Below are 21947 nucleotides of genomic sequence, written 5' to 3'. Positions count from 1 at the left end.
CTGTTCCAATACTTAAAGTTCCAAGCAAGAGTTAGGAGAACTCTAAGGAGACAAGGAGGGTTTAGGAACTCCGAGGGCTTAATGTTCTTTTCTCTTTATTGTCTTTGTAATTTAATTTTCTAGGTTAGGTCTAGTAGAAGAACTCTCATATGAATGCTTGAGACATGTAATTTGGTTTGAAAAAAATTATATTCAATTGTTATTTTGTTATTCACTATAGTTGTCTTGTTTTAATGCTTTGTTCTAAATCTTGATCAAATTATAGAACGAACTCACAGGAATTAGCTGATACCGTGACAACAGACTAATAGGCCCGAACCTAAAGACAATTCAACCAACCTATATGAGACCATTAAATTCAGTATAGGATTAGGAATTACACATAGTTAAATTCTGCATGATTAAGATTAATCAAACAAAGGTAGAAAAACACGTGACAACTTGTAAAAGGTAGAAAACGTGACAAACAAAGGGGACACTACCAGCGGTTAACTAAACTTTCTTCAGTTGCAAAAGGGTAAGGAATGGTTGCACTGAACTTATCAAGTAGAAATTAATCCGTCTGATGAATAATGAATAGTGAGGCAAGTATAACGCCAGTTACCAAGCAGTAATAAGGGATGGATTCGAAACACTTAACCACCCCGTGCTCATCTACTCGCACACCCTTTTACTTTATTGTCCTTTATTTAATTGTTATTTACTTATCATTTACTTTTAATTGTCAAACTCTCTCAAAACAAACAAAACGAATGCAAACATCGTTACTTTCTAAATTCCTAAGCGAAACTAGTAGTTTTGGCACGATTTTTGTGGATACGAGAATGAACACAAGATCTAACCAAAGAAAACTAGAGTGCATAATTCTCTTTATGCATTGCTACATTAATTACAAAGTTACACAGTATTGAAAATCCAAATAAAATGCTCAGTAATTTATTGTTAACTTTCTAGAGAATGGGGCTTTGGTCTCTATACTAATTCGGAATTCGATCCAAGGTAAATACATTGTGGTCAAGAATTCATATCATTTGAATTCAATCACTTACTTAATACTACTCAGTAATATTTATTTATAGAATTCCATCACTCCAGACATAGCTGAGATATCACTGCAAGCAATATGAAATTTGGAAAATCCAGAGCTCATGCACAAGTGCTGAAATTCATTTTCAGTTCTTTCCTTTCCACCATGTATTAAAAACATGAGATTGTCAATAGCACAAGCATGCTTAGAGATATTGCTTGGGTTTGGGGCCTCTGGAATTATATAGTCCAAAACAATCACCTTTCCATGTTTTGGCAAAGCTTTGTGACAATTTCTTAAAAACTTCACACATTCTTCATCTGCCCAATTGTGACATACAAGCTAAAATGAACAGAAAAAAGTAAATAAATGTGGTTAGGACATATTTTATAAGTTACATCAATGGCAATGCTTATTTATTCACTAATCTATTATATTACAAACTCTTTATTTAGTGACTAGTTTAAAGACCTAAAATAATCGGTCACAACAGAAACTGATTTAGAGATCAAATCTTTAAAATTATTGACTAAATACATATTATTTTCTTTTTTTATCCGTAGACAAAGTGACAAATACTACTGAAACTCACACAACTGCAAGGTTCTGAGTGAAGGTATTCAGTCTAACAATATTAACATTATCAATTGAGCTAGGTCTTACCGGACAAATCTATATTGGTCTCTAAATCAGTTACTAAAGTATTTTAGAGATCAATTTAAAGACCGATTTATTAGCGGCCGAAAATGTGGTCTCTAAATAAGATTTTTTTTTCTTTTCACATAGTTAGTTTAAATTTAAATATGAACTCTCTAATGTACTCACTGACCTTTAGTAAGATGGCATCACCGGTTGGAACACTTTCAAACATATTTCCTTCAACATGCTCTATACCTTCAAGCAAAAATAATGTGGATTTCCTAATAAATAATTTGGGCTAAACAATGATATTCCATTCTATCTAGCATATCATAGTTATTCAATTCATTAAAAATTAATGTATGATATCTATAAAATGGGGAGAATATATATCTTACCTGGATGAGGTTGTGCATCTTGAATCACTTGAGGCAAATCAAAATTGATACCTTTAATTGAAGGATATTCTGATATAATTTGTTTCAAAGCATTCCCTACTCCACCTCCTACATCAACCAATGTTGAGACACCCTCAAATCCTTTATATAATGTAAGGACCCTTTTCATTTCTAATGGACCAGAATGAGCCATTGCTTTGTTAAAAATTTGATTTAGCTCTTGATTTTTCTCTAAATATTGATAAGCAGGTGATCCATGAACTTTATTAAAATGGTCATTGTTGTTAGGGTTTATAATTGCATCTTTTACATCATACCTGAAAAAAGCAATAACACAATCATATTGAAACTAGGTCTTAAATAAAAACAAAATTACTTTATGTTTGATAGTCTAAAATATAATCAAATTTGCAAAACACTCTGTTTAATTCAGATTTTATATTTTCAGTAATTCCTTTCATTATTTTTTTTATTGCAAAGAGGGCTAAAGCCTGAGAAAAAAGAAATTAAACGACAATTAGACGGGGCACAGAGATCCCCAAAACATCAGCTGCAAGAAAGTGACTAAGATGAGCCGGACAGGACTCATAATAACAAAAGTTATCCTCCAAATCAGTTCCATAGTTAGCTAACGCATCCGTAACTGATTGGCTTCCCTATAGGCATGCTTCACGACCACCTCCCAATCCATTGCTAACAAAGATCGAATTTTAACTACCAGTGCTCGACCCATAGGACCCCCATAATTATTACTATTAAGAACATTAGCCACTACAAGAGAATCGACATTTAACTCGACGGCTACAAAACCCAACCTTCTAGCAAGCCTCAACCCTTAAAAAACACCCCATAACTCAGCCACATGCAGACTACACATACCAAGGTTTCTTGCAATCCCTCCCAACCACTCACCATCACTTCCCCTAATTATTCCACCACAACCAGCAGTCCAGCACTCCCATCATGTTTACGAGCCGTCTGAGTTCAATTTAACCCAACAAACTGGCAGAGGCTTCCAACCAATTAACACCAACTCCCTATTGAAACTAGGCTTCCTCTCCTGTTAGTTTTCCTATTTTTTTCTCAAGTGTAAGATCACAACCCTTATTCTCATTAATTCCAATTTTTTAATTGAAATCTATATATTCTTCTTTCTCTCACCTAACAAATTAAGGGTCAGACCGAACTCTCATATGACATGAGACAATCCTAACCACATTAAAATCAATACAGCTAATTATTTTCTTGAGAATCCCACACAACTTAAATATGACAATAGTAATAATCAAAAATACGAGTTATGTTATTTGAACAATTATTTTTTGACAACTTTTGGGACAACCAAAAATACAAGACAGTGTGGGTATTGACACAGACAAGTAAAAAAATTATTAAGAAAATTAAAATGACTTTTTGCATGAAAGAATTATCAACTCAGTTGTCTCAAATGTTTGTCAAATTAATATTTCTCAAATAAAAAAGTCATTTAATCAATAAATAATGTTTAATTACCAAACACCATTATATCCACGATGCACTAATGTTGAGAGTGGACCCAAAGAGCCTCCATCTTTATCATATGCAAAGTATTGACCAATTGAAGAGAGACCAAAAACTCTTTCTCTCTTACCATCTTCATTCCTACGGATTGAACAATCAAGAAGAGAATAGCTAGCCAGCACAGTCAACATGCGTTCAAGCCTCTCAGCCAATTCAGGGTGTTGATTTGGAAGTTGAGAAGCAATTTCAGAAGCAGAGAAACTAGAATTATTACCACTTGAACTTTGTAACTTAGCTATGATATCAAACAAATTCAGATCAACGGCCGCATTTAGGATCGCCGGAAAAACGCGACTAAAACATAATATCAACGCAGAGAGGTAAGCACCGTCGACTTTTTCAACCCCGGCTAGAAGCTGAGTTTGTTTGGAGCTGGAACTCATTTTAACAAGTGTTTGATTTTCTTGTTCAGTAATGAGTTTTGCACGTTTTTCGGTTTTGGTGTTCTTTATATATATAGATAGATGAAGATAATGCATCCATAATATAATTAAACGTAACAATCACTAGAGTCTAGAATAATCAATGGTGATGAATTATATGTTTGAATATTATTGTGTAGGTACTAGGTACTGACTTTGACTCTTTGGATAGTGACATTAATATTATACACAAAAAACACAAATTGTAAGTGATGTTTATAAATATATGTATAATATATTTTTAAAATATTAACAATATTAAAAAAAAATATTGAAAACCATGGTTTTAAAAAGAATTAATGAATTTGCTAAAAAGTTGCAAAGACAATATTAGTAAATTGTATATATATTTTAACTAAGACATTGAACTCAAGTGATTAATTAGCTCCCCTTAAGACGAATCTTTTGAAAGAACCCGAGTTCAATTCTTGGTGGTCTTGGCCGGGCATTACTTACCTCGTGACCGAACTCTGAATTATCGGATCCCCGGATCTCTAGGGTTAAAAGTAAAACCAAAAAAAAATTATATAATTTATTATATTGGATAATGATTAAAAAACAAAATTTAAAGTCTTATCACTGGTTGGAAAACAGTGCTTGTCAATTGTTTATATATATACACACACGATTGTAAATGTGCATGTATCTAAGACATTTATTTTGAAGAGTTGTGGCATTTCTTTCAAGTAGGATATTGACTTCAAGATATGTACCAGTTGAATGTTCTTCCCTTTTGAATTTTCTGCAACGTTTAATATTGAAAAATGGATATTTCCAACTGAAGCTTCTATCTTGCACAATATTTCTATCAGGGTTGCTATTTTTTTTAATATCACTTTGAGACACCTAAATTGACAACGTTTTAAATAGTTTCTTACAACCAAACATGAGCCTTTTTTTTTTTTGACAAGTAGTCTAGTGGCTAGAAAATCCGCCTTAAAGGTGAATAGGTGGAGTGTCCCGGGTTCAAACCCGGACTCCTGCACATATAGTGTTATGTCCCTACCAACTGAGCTTAGCTCACGGGGACCAAACATGAGCCCTTTTAAACTTGCAGTGTTGTAGTTTCTCTCTTTCCACTTTTTAAGCAAATATTTTGCTATAAAATGAGTAACTTTTGTGCAAGGACACCACTTCTTTAATGTGTAAGACACAAATCCACTATATGGATTCTTTTGCTCCTATGAATATATTGAATTATGCCCTTTTAATTAGTTAAGTCCTGAATATAATATTTATGTTTGAACAATATCTTCATTCTCTTGTCATGAATCTCTCTTTGTAACTGATACTTGACTGAATGCATGATAATTTCATGAGTAAAGACTGTACACTGTCAGTGTAAATTTCTTTTACACTGACTTCAGTCACAATTTGCAAACACGTTAAATTAAAAACTGACAAAGATAGTTATGTAATTGTTTTATGTGTTGGCAAGTGATTGGTTGTCTGTGTAACTTTACACTCACAATGCAAATTTCTTTGATCTCTATAATTTCACTTGCTACATTTCACATGAATTCCACTCCACATGTATCTCAAAATAAAGCTTCAAGCATAAATATTTTACTTCAAATGTTTCCTGTACTTTCCTTATTTCTCTCGATCACCTGTTTGCTCATTGTGACGCCTGTTTGGTTCAAAATAGGGGGAGGGGAGGGGAGGTATTTTTATAGAGGGAAGGGGAGAGGAGGAAAAATTTTTAATTACATATGTGTTTGGTTCAAAAGAGGGAAGGTGAGGTATTTTAATTAAATATATGGTTGGTTCACAAGGGGAGAGGAAGTATTTTAAAAGCAATTTACTTTTTTACCTTAAAATCTTATAACACTCATATTTTTAAAACTAATATCTCTTTATTATTACATCAAAACAAATAACACATACTTTTCAAAGAAAAAAAATATCACATACACGAAACTCACTACCACACCAAGAAATTCACTACATAGACATTAAAACCAAAACTTTGATTCAATAAAACACGGAAGAAAATATTCAAACAAAGTACATCGTACAACCTCCAAAATATTCGTAAACGTTCAAACAAGTGTTCCAAATATTAAAAAACACATTAAAATGCAAATAAAGTATTCATAAACATCATAGCACCGTTATAGGATGATTAATCAGATGAACCAATGACCAGTTGCATTATCACAGCTTTGCGTGCTCCAAGTGGACATTGGAGAATCATTCTAAGTTTGTTAACATCGTTCATGACAACACAATATATCTCAGGCAATGACGCTGCCTCACACCCACAACCCTCTATTAAATTCCATGTTTCTTCACCAGAAATTGGAGGCAGATCATATTTTTGACGTTCTCTCATTATTTCATTTCCTTCTCGTAGTGCCTCAGCAGCAACCATATTCATTGACTCTTTCATTTCAATCATTTCATTGTTTGACTCTTTATTCTTAGCCACTTTCAATTTCTTCTTTTTACTACCACTTGCTATAGGAGAATGGTCTGATGATTGTGTTTCAGGTACAGTAAAATCAAAATGAGGAGCATCAAAACCCTCCAAATTCACCTCATTTCGAGCAACATGGCCATCAATGTCTTGAATAGTTTCAACAAAGTCTTCATCGATGACCGACGAACTTTGTTTTCTTGTCTCCTTTAAAGTCCCAGATTCATCGCCATCAGCTCGGTTGGGTCCATAAAGTGTCACCATCTTCTCATAATTTGGAAGTGGGACATTTCTCCAATATGCCGCTTTTGGTTTTGACTGAAAAATAAGTTTCGCAATAGTTATACAACTATTAATTAATAAAAATATTGCAAAATACAAGATTTATAAAACTTACGGCAATTAGAGCATCCCAAACTTCTGGTTCAGCATCCCATAATTGTGTAGTTGGATTCATAGAAAATCCACTCATACCACCTTTAAAAATGTCGTAATATTCGGTGAAGTTTTTTTTCAAAGTTTTCCAACGGTTTTTTATCTTCACCTTGTCAATTTTTTCCCCAAATAATACACTGATTTCGGCTGTAATATGTTTATACGCTGTTGATGTGAATGTACCATTCACTTTGTTACCATTTTCAAATTCATGCATGAAAGCATCAACAAGAGCATCGTCCATGACTCTAGTCCAACTCAAAGTCCTAGAGTTACCATTGTTGGTTGATAATTGCTTTTTCGATGCCATAAGCTATAAAATGATCAATCATAATAACATAACAAAATTAAAATATATCTTAACATGAAGTCTCAATATCATTTTCTAAACATCATAATAATAAACTCAGTACTAATTTGACAAAAAACATCAAACATCATAATAATAATAATAAAACATACAGTTTGATAAACTATTTAGGCAAAAACATTATTTTCATAATTTAACCACATCCCATGTGCTACACTATTTTTTATAACCCCACCCAAAGCAACTTCGTCCCTATCACTTGTTGAAGCTTGATGATTTTCTTGAGATACAGTTTGATTTGCAAGTTCAACATCTACTTCAGCTATAAGGTCTTCATCTGGGTCTGCGCTCATTAGATAATTGTGAAGAATACAACATGCAAAAATGATTAATTTTTTAGCTTTGACTCCATAATTGGGCTCTGTTGAATTAGATATAATCTCAAATCTTTTTTTCAATACACCAAAGGCTCTTTCAATTGCATTGCGTAAAGATGCATGTCAGAGATTAAACAATTCTTTGTAATTTTGGGGTGGATTTTTTGCCGAATATTCTTTCAAGTGATACCGAACTCCTCTATAAGGTGTAATAAGTCCACTTGTCAGCATGAAGCCAGCATCAACAAGATAATATTTTCCTATAGTAAAGGTAAATATTAAATGTGATAGTTTGAAATATATCATATAAATAATTATAGGTGTATGGTGATTCTTATATTACCTTGAGGAATTTTAAGTTTATCTTCTCGTGTTAGTGCATTCTTTATTATTCTCGAGTCAGAGGCAGAACCTTCCCATCCCGCGAGAACATACGTGAACTTTAAATCAAAAGTACACGCTGCTAAAACATTTTGTGTTGGATAGTCTTTCCTACCACGATATCAAGGGGCATCTTTTGCAGATACTTTGACTCGTATATGTGTTCCATCTATAGCACCAACACAATCCTGACACAATATCATTTTTTTTATCAATATATATATATATATATATATATATATATATATGTATATATATAATTTATTCAAGTTTTGTTTATATTTTATTGTAGATAACTTATTAATAAAAAGGGTTACCTTAAAATATGGGTAGAATCTAGAGCTACTAGAAATTTCCAGAGGGACCGTTGAGCCATCAGGTTGTACAATAAATTTTTCTTCCAATTCAAGAATAGCTTTTAAAACTTGATGGAAATGACGACTAATTGTCTCGCCCGAACGCCGAAACCAAAATTTGACTTCACGATTTTTAACATTATGGGTTAATATGTAAATTGTTTTTGCAACTTGTTCTTCCACGCTTGACCATCGTGTAGCCTGTAAACCCCCCTCTCTTTCTAACATATCACATAGCCTTAAAAAAGTTTGAGGGCTCATTCTCAATAGATTTCTACTAGTTTCACAGTTACTAATTCGATACATTATTTCTTCACGCACCCTTTCTCTCTCAGAGCTCATACTATAACTTAATTTTCTCTTACGAGACATCCGAACATAACAATAAACAATTGCACACATAAGTTGAGCTACAGCTCTTCGGCGCAAATCAAACCATCTATTAATAGCAATTTCTCGTTCTTGATGATCCATCTAATTCAATAAAATATTTTTAAAAAAATAAACATTTAAACTATATATAAAAGTTCAAATTTCATTATAGATGCTTGAAGGGTAATATGTATTTAATTTCTCATTCTTAATACATATATATCCTTTTCTCAAAAAAAGAGCAAAACAGTACAGTCACATATATGATATATATACATATAAACGCAAATGATCATATATATATGTATGTACAGCAACAGAGAAAAGGAGAAAAGCAATAACAGTCACATATACGCTCGCGAAAAGCAATAACACACAAAAGCAATAACGCATATATATATATATATGTATGTACAGCAATAACGCAGAAAAACAAACAGATATATGTATGTGCAGGAAAACATGATACATATATACATATATATATAAACGCAAGTGATCATAAAAAACAAATAGATACATACTTGATGAGCAGCAACGGCAGCACCGGCACCACAGGTACAAACAGAGGTAGACAAGGAGTATAGGCAATACAGACAACAAAGACCTAATAATAAAAATAGTAATAAGGATAATATTGGAATTCTAAAATATATTGAGGATAATTTTGTCAGTTTAATAAATTTTAAAAAAGCTTCCCTCCCCTCCCCTCCAAATCTCCTCAATTTGGGGGGAAGCAAAAATTGAGTTTAGGAGGGATTCTGCTTACCTCCCCTCCCCTCATAAAAATTGAACCAAACACAAAAAATTAAAATATTACGTCCCCTCCCCTCCAAAACCCCCGAACCAAACAGACCCTAAAAGAACGCAGATTTCCATGCCATGTATCTTCCTCAAAACACAAAGAAATTGATTATTTCCTTTTATGACTAATATTTGATATTATCATCAAAGCTTAGGAGATTTGGAGCACAAAAAAATTATTTTGATCAGACAAAATTGCAAGTTCTTTTGTACATTTTTACCTTGTGCAGAACTTACTAATTACCTATGTTTCTTAGAGGATTTATAATTTGGACCATCTAATGATTAACTTCCTGTTAAAAGTTGTCAAGATTAAGAGAAAAATGTGACAGTGAGGGTTAAAAATGGAAGGACTGCACAACAAGACAGATATAGGTTGGGATGTGCTCATGCAGAAAGTTGAATTACTATGACGAAGTTTTTATGTTACTGAACGTTGATGATTGGCACATCTGTGCAGCTTTTAGTAGTGCTACCTGCCAGGCACCCTTTCAACTTGTTCGCTCAGCCCCCCCCCCCCCCGATTTAAATGAATCTTTATATTAGGGACAAAGACACATAATTACACAACCTACAGCCTCGCAACGCCTGCGAGCACCACTGCTATCCAGATGCACAGCAGAGTGATATCTCAAGGAAATTCTTTCTTCTGAGAGCGTCTAGAATGTGTTTTATTATCGTTCTTTTCTTTGTTTTATTTTTACTGTGAAACTTGACTTGTATTTGTGTATTTGTATAAGCCTACTCCTATCACTATACAAAGTTTATAATATTTCCTATGTTATTTTAATATAATTCTATTGTTTATTACTTTGTGACTAGGATCCCCTTGCTCAATACAACCGTCAAGTATTCATCCTCTCTTTACCCTGTTTCCCTCATTTTATTTTCACTTCTGTTAATTTGTATGGCTGTGCAAAGGCTACAAAATTCCTGGTGCATATCACTCCTAAATTTATATTTATATTTTATGAACAGAATAACATTAAATTAATATTTGCACCTAAATCAAACAAGGGTTTTTCTAAATAATAAAAAGCACTAACATAGCAAGGAATAGGAAAAACTTGTTGGCTCCTTAAGCTTAAGAGGTAAATTCTTGAGCAGGATAATGAAGAACTCTTCACTAAGGCTCCCGGACTCATAGTCTTCATGCTACTTTATCTTGGTCAAGGAATATTCATCATCAAATTCAAATGCCTCAATAAGTTTAAGAACTTTGTGAATTATTGGACAGTTTGGCTACCCCTTAACCTTTCTGGAAGAAGGGCCCTCGAAAACTTTCACTAATCCTTTCTCAGCCAACTCACCATGTACTTGTCTTCCCCTTGGCTCTCATTAGTCATTACTAGGAGCCGTTCAAACAAAAAAAAAAAGTCATTACGGAGCTCCATTTTTTCATAATCTTCCTAGTCCCACTAAAGTATGTGTTAGGAACCAAAATTTAAAGAAGGAAATAAACTATATCATTGATCGGAAAACAAATGAAAATGTATTACAACAATATGATCTCTCCTGTAAGCCAGAGCAAAAGCTCCTCGGAGAAGAGTCATTTCTCTCTTCCTAAACCTATTAGGTTCCGAACCTTTCCCTTAGAATGCCCTCTCCTTAAATACACAGTTCCTTCTCTGACAAATTGGCCACATAAGCAAATGTAAGCAATTCCCTATTCAGCTCACTTGTTGAGCTTAGCCCCAAAATGGGTATCTAACAGTATGGACTATAATATATTTTTCTACACTCCTAAGAGTGATTGCATTGCCTGCACTCTAGGATTGGGCCCGGCAGGCTCCTCGAACTCTCTCCATCAGAAGGTTATCTGTTTGGCTTGGCAGGAAAATTTAGTGTTCTTAACTAGTTTACATATCTATTTGAGTAAACCAGAGCCAAACATAACATCACAATTCACTTCATATGCTAATTGGAGACAATGAATTCCACTGAAAACACTGAAAATGAGAACTAAACATAATTGTCAAAATACTTACCTTAAGTGTATCATAGAAGTGTGTATATAAGTCATTATTGCTTCCACTGATATGACAGTCTTGAAATGTTTGCAGTCAGTTCTAAAATGATATTCCAGACTAGACAAAGTCGCAAAAGCTTTCTTTCTATGCTTCTTTGGCTGTGGCAAACTCAATAAGTCAACAGCCTCTGAAGTCTGAACCTTGCTTCTTGATCTGTATGAAAACAAATGTTAGCAATTTATCCACAATCTTTTAAGCAATTTTCCCTAAAAAATTCGACCGAGTAAAATACTAGTACAGAAAATAATTGACAAGCAGCACCTACACGAGATGTATATAAATTTTCAGCTCAATCCACACTGTATGCACAGTTTCAAACATTGCTGTCTCTGATACATAAAGCACTTTGTTCTTTCAGAGCAACTACGAAAACAAAAAAAACTCAGTATAATATCATATCACTGATTTGACATTTTAGTATTTTACATTACAAGAACCAAAGAACAATAATTTCACATAAATAACACAAGTATTTCTTTATGAAAGGCTTAAAATCTTCACCTCTTTTGGGAACACTAACAATGTTGCAACTCCAATGAAGCCATTTCATTGCGAAGCTGAAGAGCCCTATCACGATTTCCCTTCTGCATGTGAGCAGCGATCAATGTGTCATATATAGTAACATTTGGAACCAACGACCGACCTTTCATAATCCTTAAATACTTCTCCGCATCTTCAAGCTTTCCAAGACGGCAGAAACACTGAATCATTGACGAATAAACAGACAATCCGGGACACATAGACTTATACTCCATTTCATAATATATCTTAAGAACTCCCTGAACCTCAATATTTCGTGCATAACCATCTATCAAGTGAGAATAAGTAACATCACTCGGCAAAAACCCTTTATCTAACAACACAGTCAAAATCTCATTCACCTTCTCCACATCCCCATTCACACAAAGCTTCTCGGCCATCTTATCAAACGCCAAAACACTAGGAACAAACCCAACACTCAACATTTCCTCAAAAACACTCCAACACTCCTTCAACAGTCCGGAATCCGCACATCCAACAATAACACATTCATAAGTCTCACCATAAGCCCTCAACCCTTTCCCTTCCATTTCCCTCATCAATCCAATCGCTTCATCAACCCGTCCCTTCTCACAAAACGCTCGTATAAACGACGTATAAACAAACGAATTCTCACTAAAACCTCTTCTCACCATCTCATTATACATCTCAAAAACATAACCCAGATCACCTAACCTAACTTTAACATGAACAATCAACGAGTACGCAACCGAATCACCAATCAAATTCTTCTGCAACAATCTCTTCAACAATGTAACTAACTTAACCAACTCACCTTCTCCCTCCCCCTTTTCCAACATCCTAAATATCAAACTCGAATTAACAATAACCGAAGGCGAATGCGAATTTCGTTTCCCGATAATTCGATCCACCGCATCAACATTCCTTTGTAACAACCCCTCTTTACAAAGAGCATCAGTCAAAATCCTCAATGTAACAGAATTAGGGTAAACTCTTTTCTCAATCATATAACCATAAACCTCCCAAACCGTTTCAAAACGGTTACACTTCACAGTAACATGAAGCAAAGCGTTAAAACTCGATAAACCGACACAGAAACCGTTCTCATCCACATAACGGCAAACGGAAAAAGCAACGTCTGTTAATCTCGCTTTAGCGTAGGTTTTAATTAACAAATCGAAAACCTGAGAGTGACAATGAGAACCGGAGTTTATGTTTATGAATGAATCGATAACTGCAGGAACCGTATCGGTTTGGGGGTTTTGATTTGCTAGGGATTCGAGTAATGCTTTAGCGTCGGTTATTAAATTTGCGTGGAGTAAGAGATTGATGGTTATGGTGTAAGCTTGAAGTGTGTGTTTAAAACGGTGCGTTTTAGTGGACCAGTGAAAGAAACTTAATGCCTTTTTTGCATCGATTGGGTTTTTAAATTGTAGTAAGATTTGTTCAACTAATGATGGGGTTAATTTGATGGAAGTGAATTTTTTTGTTATTGTGTCCCAATTTTGTTTTGTTCTAAATGAATCGGATATTAAAGTGACAATGTTGTGATTTGGTGTTGATGAGTTGAAGGTTGTGTGTGAGAGGTGTTTGGGGAAAATGAATCTGGTTAAGAGCTTCAGTGGTTTGGAACGGAAACTCATTTCTGTTCTGTGTGTTCTCTTAAGAAAAAAAGATTGAATAACTTCAATGGAACGAACCTGTAGTAACTTCAATTGAACGCCTTGTTCGTGAAATTTCTGTTCTGTCGTAAAAAATTATCTTTCGGATCTGAATCTGTGTGCCTTTTTTACTCCGCCGTTTGCCTGAGTTGATTTACGAGCAGCCTTTGTTGCTATATGCTTCCGAGGAGCCTTTTCACCTTGCGATCTGTTTGCTTTGTTGGTGATGGTGATGAGTTTTTTCTTTCTTTTTTTTTTCACTACGTGATGGTGATGAAATTGATTAAAGGGAATGATGTTGTTGAGGATATTAATGAGAAAGTGGAGATTGAGAATTTGATTAAAGGGAATTTGATGATGAGAGATTCTAGTGGATTTCTATGTTCCATCTAATAAAATTTTGATGATTTCAAAAATACTCCCTCCGGTCCTTTTTATAAGAAACACTTTGGAATTTTTATTTGGTCCTTTTTATAAGAAACACTTTGACACAATTCCATTTGTACCCTTATTAAATACAATCAAATAATTCATTATAATGTTAGTGCATTAATTAGAGAAGTCTATTTTCCATGCTAGTCAAAGGTTAGTTTTGGAATATAACATAAAATGTTAGAATTATTAATGAAAAAATTTACCTTCCTTGGTCTGTGTGATTTTGTCAAAGTGTTTCTTATAATAAGGACCGGAGGGAGTAATAATAATATGGGTTTGATGAATTTATGGGAATGGTTTATTGGAATGAGTTTGAGGAAGATAATTGTTGTTGAAGACGAAGATTTAGGGTTCATCAATTTGAAATTTTGGGGTGCAAAGAGAGTTGTTGAAGATTAAGATTTATGAGTTTTTTAAGTTTTGTTTAAGGAAAAAAAAGTCTAGGTTTGTTTTTATGATTTTATTAATTTTTTAAGTTTAGTTTAAAAAAAATTACACCTATTAACTGACATGGCATAAATAATAAATAAAAATAATAATAAATTCCACATATGCGTGCCACGTCAAGATTCTGCCATGTCATATGCCTTGTTGTGCAATCAGGGGGTTTAACATATAATCTTCATTTTATAGGGGGGAATCCAAAAAAATTATTTTGCAGGGGGTAAAGTAAACTTCGCATATTTTACAGGGAGTAAAACCCTATTTACCCTTAAAAAATTGATACATTAATTTTTTAATGTATTTAAAAAATTATTTTTTTTCTTATATTAAGGAACATAGAAAGTATTTGTTAGATAATTGTGTTTTGAACATTTGTTTTTGTTCTTATGCATTCCCTTCTAAGTTCTAAATCCTAAATGCAACTTTTTGTTTTATTTTTTAACCAATGGTGAGACCGGCATGTTTCATGCTCTCGTATTCGTATGTGTAATCCGATTTTATGAAACGTGAATGGTTTGAGGAAAACAAAAAAGTATAGAAAATATTTTTTGTTTTAGAGAAAAAGTTATTAAGATAGAAGTTATGAAGGAAAAAAATGTAGAAGTTAAGAAGAGTTTAAAAATAAAAATTGTTAAAAGTATGGTGGGAATTTAAAAAAAAGAACTACACCAAAATTTAACTAGTCCTTTATATATTACTCGTATTAGTATTAGTATAGATTTTTTTTTGAAGAAGCCAAAATAAAATATATTAACACAAGCAGTCTCCCCAGCACAAGACGTACCGAGGTAGACTAAAAAAGTTTACAATAGAGTCAAAGAAATGCAATCTCAAACAAATTATACAAGGCCCAAGCACAACAATGGACTAGACCATCAGCTATGGTAGTTCGAAGTTAACGTAATACTCGTCGTCTTCAACCACATAAAGGAGAGACACTTGTCATTAAGGGTGTAATTGGACATATTTTCATGAGTTTTTGATGAATTCAATGTCCGAATTAATAAACTTTTGATTGGTTTAATTTTTGGTATTTTTCAAAAATAAAATTGAACCAAACTATTTGGCTTAGTTTGGTTTTGTTCAAATACTTTAATCGGTTTACAACACTTTTTCGTTGGATGTATTCCTTGCTATTATTAATGACAAAATATTATCTTGAAATTTTTGTTATTATTTATTCATATTTTTGTATATTTATTAATGACAATTTTTTCTTGGTTTACAATGTTAGCAATGAGGATTGAACCTAAGACTTCATGTTTACTACCTAAATCTTTCACCACTAGTATCAATTAATGACAATTTTTTCTAGTATTTATGTATTTTTAAATACAATAAAAAATATTTATTCATTCAAATTGATAGAGTATCAGGTTCAAACACAAATTCAATATTGCTAAAAAAAATCTGCAAACAAACTGACAATATCCAAGTTAATGTTATAAAACGTCATACTTTAAATGTTACAAATTATAATTAAAGAAATTATGAAAAAATAATAATATATCATAACATTCTTTTTTTTAATATTAGATGCATAACACAATTTGTTTTTCTTCATTTTCATGTGTTAAATATGACTCTTAAAGTCATACTCATATGAATCATCAAGAACACCATCAAACAATTACATGCATGACACCGCCAATTAATTATGAAATTAAAATAAAATAAAAATAAAATTTTAATATTAATAAATCATATACAATTTTTTCATTGTCGTATACAAAATATGACTCTTTGAGTCATGCATATTAATCACAAAAAATACACACAACCAATTATTACATGCATAATATGATAATTAATACCATAAATATATTATAATTCATCTCCTTAATTTTTCAGGTAATACTACGTGCATCATTATTTCGTTGATCTCTTATTTATTTTTTCATACTTTCGTTTGCATTTTTCTTTGTTTCTTTACTTTCATCTTTTTTTGCATACGGTCGTAAAAATAAAAGACAATTGTGCAAACTTACGGAGTATATTAATGATACTAAAAAAAATTTATCCTCTAACTATTTACAATACTATTAAAATGAATTTATGTTCATCCAATGTTTTATACATATTACATGTATTACTAAAAAATAAATAGGATAAATAGATTTTTACCCAACTGCAAAGTAGGCGAGTTTTGATTTATCACCGCAAAAGTAGGGTAATATGTCATTGAACGTAAATATTGTTAAAAGTATTTGGTGATGTACAAATTAAGAATAAGTTCCAAGAATAAAAGCTAGTAGTATTAATTAGGTGCAAGTAGAAATAATGTATGATAAGTTTTTTTTTATGATTGTTTATTAATTAGAGTTGTTTCGCATAAAGCTTATTTATTTGCATAAATTGCTTCATGTAATCTCAAAAAAAAAGTTTATCCAAATGAGACCTAAACTACTTTAGAAAAACTCAACAAAACCAATTTCAAATTTAATTAATTAAATAGTAAAAATAATTTGAAACCATACTTAAAATATTAAATTGGATCAAAATAAAATGCATAAAAAATGTCCCATGAGCTTAGTTCGGTTGGTTGGGACATCGCACTTTATGTGCAAGAGTCGGGATTCGAGTCCCGAACACTCTACTTATTTCGAATCTTGAATACTTCACTTATTCACATGTGAATTTTCTAACAAAAAAAGCATGAAAAATATCCAACACGGTGAAACATGTTTGTGAAATATGTTGAATAATATCCTTGTTCTTTAAAAAAAAAACTATGGCGACAAGGGAGCTATGCTTTGTACATATTCATGAACCAAGAAAGCCAATCATAAATTCCGGATGAGTAATGGATGTGGTAGGAGGCGTAGGTACAAAATGTACCTCTCTAGTGGTAGGGTTCCAAAGAACTAAGCTAGGGTTATAATAATCGTATTCTAAACATAAAACACCATTGCAATGACGATATGATTTGATTATTCGTATTGGGATGTTCGGGGAAAGAGGTAATAATCAACCGCGGTCAGTGTTAGTGTTGGTGTCGGCGTATCCAGTAACAAGAGAAGTACTCCCTCCGGACATAAATATAAGAAAAAAATAATCATTTACGCGGTGTTTAATAAATTTAGTTAAGTGTAGTTAATTTTCTTGATTTAATGCAAAACATGAGTTAACTTTACTATATTACCCTTTGAAAAATGATTTATGCCTTGGAAATCACATAAACTTTTGAAAAGTGAAATGATTAAATAAATGTATATTAGGAATAGTAGTATTAATTAGTTTAAAAATAGTTGACTTTTGCTTATATTTGTGTCCAAAATTTGAAGCACTACAAGAGTTAAGACATTTTGTAGCGACTTTTTCTTAACAACAATAAACTTGTTGGTAAATATATACATGTAACAACAATATTTTTAACTCGTTGCCATTAGCAAAAACTAATTTCAACAAGTTCATTATTGTTGGCAAAAGTGACTTGTCCCAATGACAATTAAAGTCGTTGGGAATAATATAACTTTTTGACAACAACATTATTTGTCATTGTGAATAATGCAATTTTGACAACAATATAATTGCGGCTAATTTTTTTTTATTTTTTTGCAAAAAACATAACTTGATGCCAGGAAAAATAAAATCATATCTAATAAAATAAGACAAGTAAAATATAAAACATATAAAATTTTCATTTATTATTAGTCAATGCTATATATTTTTTAAATTGAAATAAAAAAAATTATTTTAAATTTAATATAGATTGTACAAAATAAATTATTTTTTAATGTTTTTAAAATTAAGATTCAAATATAATTTTTTTTAACAAGAAAATATAATATTATTAATTTTCATAGATTTGTCAAATAGGAAGAGATTGATCCTTTGTAGCGATCAATTCTCTCATCAAGAAAAAACAAAAGCAAGATATTTTCTTAATATTAAAAAAATAAGGATTTGTGTTATTATGGTTTCATCCCACGTCAATGAAATATTGGATAAGCATGAACATTAAGTTAGTTCCATAGGTAGTGCCTCTTCAAAAGAAAGTTGTGGAGTTAGTGGATAGTAACTGTATCTATCCATGAGTTAGGTGTGAATGTGGTAGTGATCTTTAAATAATTAATTGACTGACAATTCCACACATCACTATTGTTTCACTTCTAAAATTATTTTTGACAATGAACAACAAAAACTGAGCAACAAAAGTAGTCATCTCTACAATGGTGCTAATCGATTGATTTATTAATTGCACACCTTCAAGCATGTGTATTTCTTCTATGACATGATTCAACACTTTATATTTCTCTTTATATCTACATCCATGTTATGCTGGTAAAATTCTTAAGGTTTGCAAATTGAACTTTTTTTTTATCTTCAACTAATTACTTGTAGAATTCATTATATAAATAATTGTTTATTTCTTTTTTTTGCAACAACATCATTGTAGGTGTCAAGTTGAAAAGGAAGTTGAGGAAAAAAAAAAAGAAGATGTTCATTAACATTACCTAACAAGTAACAATCCAATATTAGCATCTAAAGATTTTTTTAGAAGCATCTCAAAATTGTTAAAATTAAGGAGAAGGAGATGAGATATGGCGAGTTGAAGGAGGAAGGTGGTTGGTTCCCCATTTTTGGTACATGGTGGTTGGTTCCCCTTGATGTTGACATTTTTTAATCTAATGGCATGAAAAAATAAAATAAAATTTGGTGACTATAATCTTCTTAAAAAAATAAAATTGGTGACTATAAATTAATTTTAAAATACTACATATAATTAATTTAAATAAATTTGTATATTCAACATATCATTTAAAATTCCGTAAAAAAAATCATTTAAAAATCAATTATTGCATTTCAAGATTGAAAAATAAAACATGATATATATGGCAGCGACTTTCATTGTTAAGAAATGTTGCATATGAGAGCAAAATAATGTTTCCAATGGCAACGATAATTGTTGTTGTGAAATCATAAGCAACGGCAGCGACACTAAATGTTGTTGCAAAACTTTTTGCAACGGCACTTATCGCAACGATATGCAACGACTTTTTATTTGCTGGGAAAAGCAACTTTGCCAACAACTTAAGAACTTTGCCAAGGACTTTTGTTGCTGCTGAATATCATTTATCTTGTAGTGAAGTGTTTTTTTTTTCTTATTATATTTGAGTTAGGAAAATGCTAAACGGTGCCCCTGAGGCACTCTTTAAGCATCTTAAATAGTAAGTTTTTGTTAAAATTTTATGGAAATGTGTGAAGTCAACGCCTCGAAAATTGAAATGTTCCACTTTTTGAGTAAATTATTTCTTTAAATAGAATGCTTAAAGAGTGCCCCGGGGACGGTGTTTAGCAAGATCCTTTGACTTAAGAGGGAGTATTAAATAAGTTTCTAAGCAAGTTGATTTTGTTTCCTTGTCAATGTACGTAACACTGTGGTTATGGTTTTTTGGGCAGGTTTGTTTAGTCTGCTGGCTAGTGATAATGAAACAGTGGGAATCATCGTTAGACATATGTATATGCATGTTTCTAATAACAAAGGTAGGAGTCTTGAAAAGATTATTCCAAGATTTTTGAACACATTTAAAACGCATGAGTGACTTTGCAGGCAATCTAACCAATATTTCTTCCTCCAAATCTTCCCCTAGACTAATAACGCTCATTCTCTTTGTTTTGCCTTCACTCATATTTATTTTTATTTTTCTCGATGTGATGTGATTGATTCCTTATGGAAGATAGTATAAATAAATTTTGTTTTGAGACAAGTTGATTAACAAAGGAGCAATGCTAGTGTCAGACTCTTTTACACACTCCTTTAACACACTCCAACAATAATATGATATGTCATTCACTTATTTTGTTAAATAACCTGCAACCGATTCATTTTAAAGGAAGCAATTTGTTTTATCTTTATCATTTATTTTATATTAATTATTTATTTTAACTATTCATCTTCCTTATTCAAACAAGAACATGTCTCTTCGTTCTGCAATGTCTCCTTGGGAACACCCAAATTTTGTTCAAGTTCTGCAAGTTCAACACAAGACCCAAATTGACAAAAATTATTTGCATATTTCCCAAATTACCGTTGGAATTTAAATCAATCCACCAAAAGAATGTGTGCATATAGATCTGAAAGAAGGAAAAATAAAAAACTGCAACAAAAATGAATCTAACACCATTTCTGTCCACCGCTCTTCTCACGGAGCTGTAAGTCGACGTTACCGCTCATGCAACTACCAGCCGAGCAAAAATGGAACCAACTCATTCTATCATAAAAAATGATTTCCCTATCTCAAAATGTATATCACTCGCAACCAAAACATCGATGGCGGCCACAAATTGATGAGAAAGACAAATTGGAAAATGTTTTGTTGTATCAATGGCGGCCACTGTGTGTCTTTGTTGTATGGCGGCCACATGTGCAGGACAAATTGGGAAATGTTGGGAGTTTTTTTTTTCTTTTCTTGTCATTATTTTGCGATGTTTTTTCTCAACACCTGAACAACCGGATAACAGGTTGAAGAATAAAAAAAGTGAATGACATGGCAAAATTCTATTGGGGTGTGTTAAAAAAATGCGTTAAAGAGTGTGACCATAGCATTGCTTCGAACGAGCCAAATAAGTAGGTTAAGTACAACAAATTAACCCTCATCTCTCGCCGGTGATTTTTTTGTTTGTTGAAGAATTCTCGATGGTGATTAACATATATATATATATATATATATATATATATATATATATATATATATATATAACTATGTTGCCTGAGTGCGGGTACGGTACCGGTATCCGGTACGGGTACCGAATACCGGTACAAGGTACGTCACTTTTAGAAAAATTTAGGTATGTGTACGTCCGTATAATTATTTTATTTTTTTTATGTTAAAACAAATAATTAAATATAAAAAATATCACACCACACTTTAAAAGTAATTTAAATTGTTCGAAACATCAAAATATGAAATTAAAAAGCAATTAACTCAAAAAGAGTCAATTATTTCTCTCTCCATCATGCGACCTCTAGTTAGGTTCACCGCGAGAAAGAATAACAATTTCAAGAATATCAATTATATATTAAATAAATGTCATTCATCTCTACGAAAATCCCACATTTTTGTTGCACTTTCATTATAAGTATTACTATTTATCTTTCTCGAGAGAAGATGAAGATTGATATGAATAAAAACTAAATTTTCATCCCTCTTTGAATTGAGCCTATTCATTTTTAATGAATAAGTAAATAATTCCGGCGGCTACTTTGTTATTGTTTTTTAGCAGTAGTTGCTACTTTTATATTATAAACAAATAAAAAAAAACCTAAATCTTTCTATAAAAAAAACTAATAAAATAAAAAGGCGAAAAAAAAAACGTATTTTTTGGATTGGTGTACCACGTGCGTGCCCATTGCAAAAAAAAAAAAAAAAGAT

General features: G+C 32.1%; 1 protein-coding gene and 1 pseudogene across 6 annotated transcripts; both read right to left on the bottom strand.

Moving 5' to 3' along the window:
• Positions 1-838: 838 nt before the first annotated feature.
• Positions 839-4095, bottom strand: LOC123909103 (annotated as a pseudogene).
• Positions 4096-5362: 1267 nt separating this feature from the next.
• LOC123909059 (pentatricopeptide repeat-containing protein At1g66345, mitochondrial) lies at positions 5363-14103 on the bottom strand. Of its 6 annotated transcripts, XM_045959837.1 has the most exons (7): positions 12032-14103; positions 11792-11893; positions 11489-11683; positions 9221-9303; positions 8286-8798; positions 7931-8156; positions 7755-7847 (listed from the first exon to the last, which is right to left on the bottom strand). In XM_045959837.1, exon 1 carries the CDS (start codon positions 13672-13674, stop codon positions 12046-12048), a length of 1629 nt encoding a protein of 542 aa, XP_045815793.1. In that variant the 5' UTR covers positions 13675-14103; the 3' UTR covers positions 7755-7847; positions 7931-8156; positions 8286-8798; positions 9221-9303; positions 11489-11683; positions 11792-11893; positions 12032-12045. The 6 variants fall into 6 exon arrangements, with proteins under 6 accessions (XP_045815813.1, XP_045815799.1, XP_045815806.1 ...); XM_045959850.1 differs by lacking the exons at positions 7755-7847; positions 7931-8156; positions 8286-8798 and adding exons at positions 6419-6783; positions 6863-7213; XM_045959871.1 differs by lacking the exon at positions 11792-11893.
• Positions 14104-21947: the final 7844 nt, after the last annotated feature.

This window comes from Trifolium pratense, linkage group LG1 (assembly GCF_020283565.1).
Source record: "Trifolium pratense cultivar HEN17-A07 linkage group LG1, ARS_RC_1.1, whole genome shotgun sequence".
Lineage (NCBI taxonomy): Eukaryota > Viridiplantae > Streptophyta > Magnoliopsida > Fabales > Fabaceae > Trifolium > Trifolium pratense.
Note: the sequence above shows the minus strand (reverse complement) of the source record. Positions and strands in the feature narration are given on the sequence as shown.

Bases quoted from the DNA above. Each gene is read 5' to 3' on its own strand.
- LOC123909059 (XM_045959857.1), bottom strand. From the start codon at position 13,674: ATGAGTTTCCGTTCCAAACCACTGAAGCTCTTAACCAGATTCATTTTC.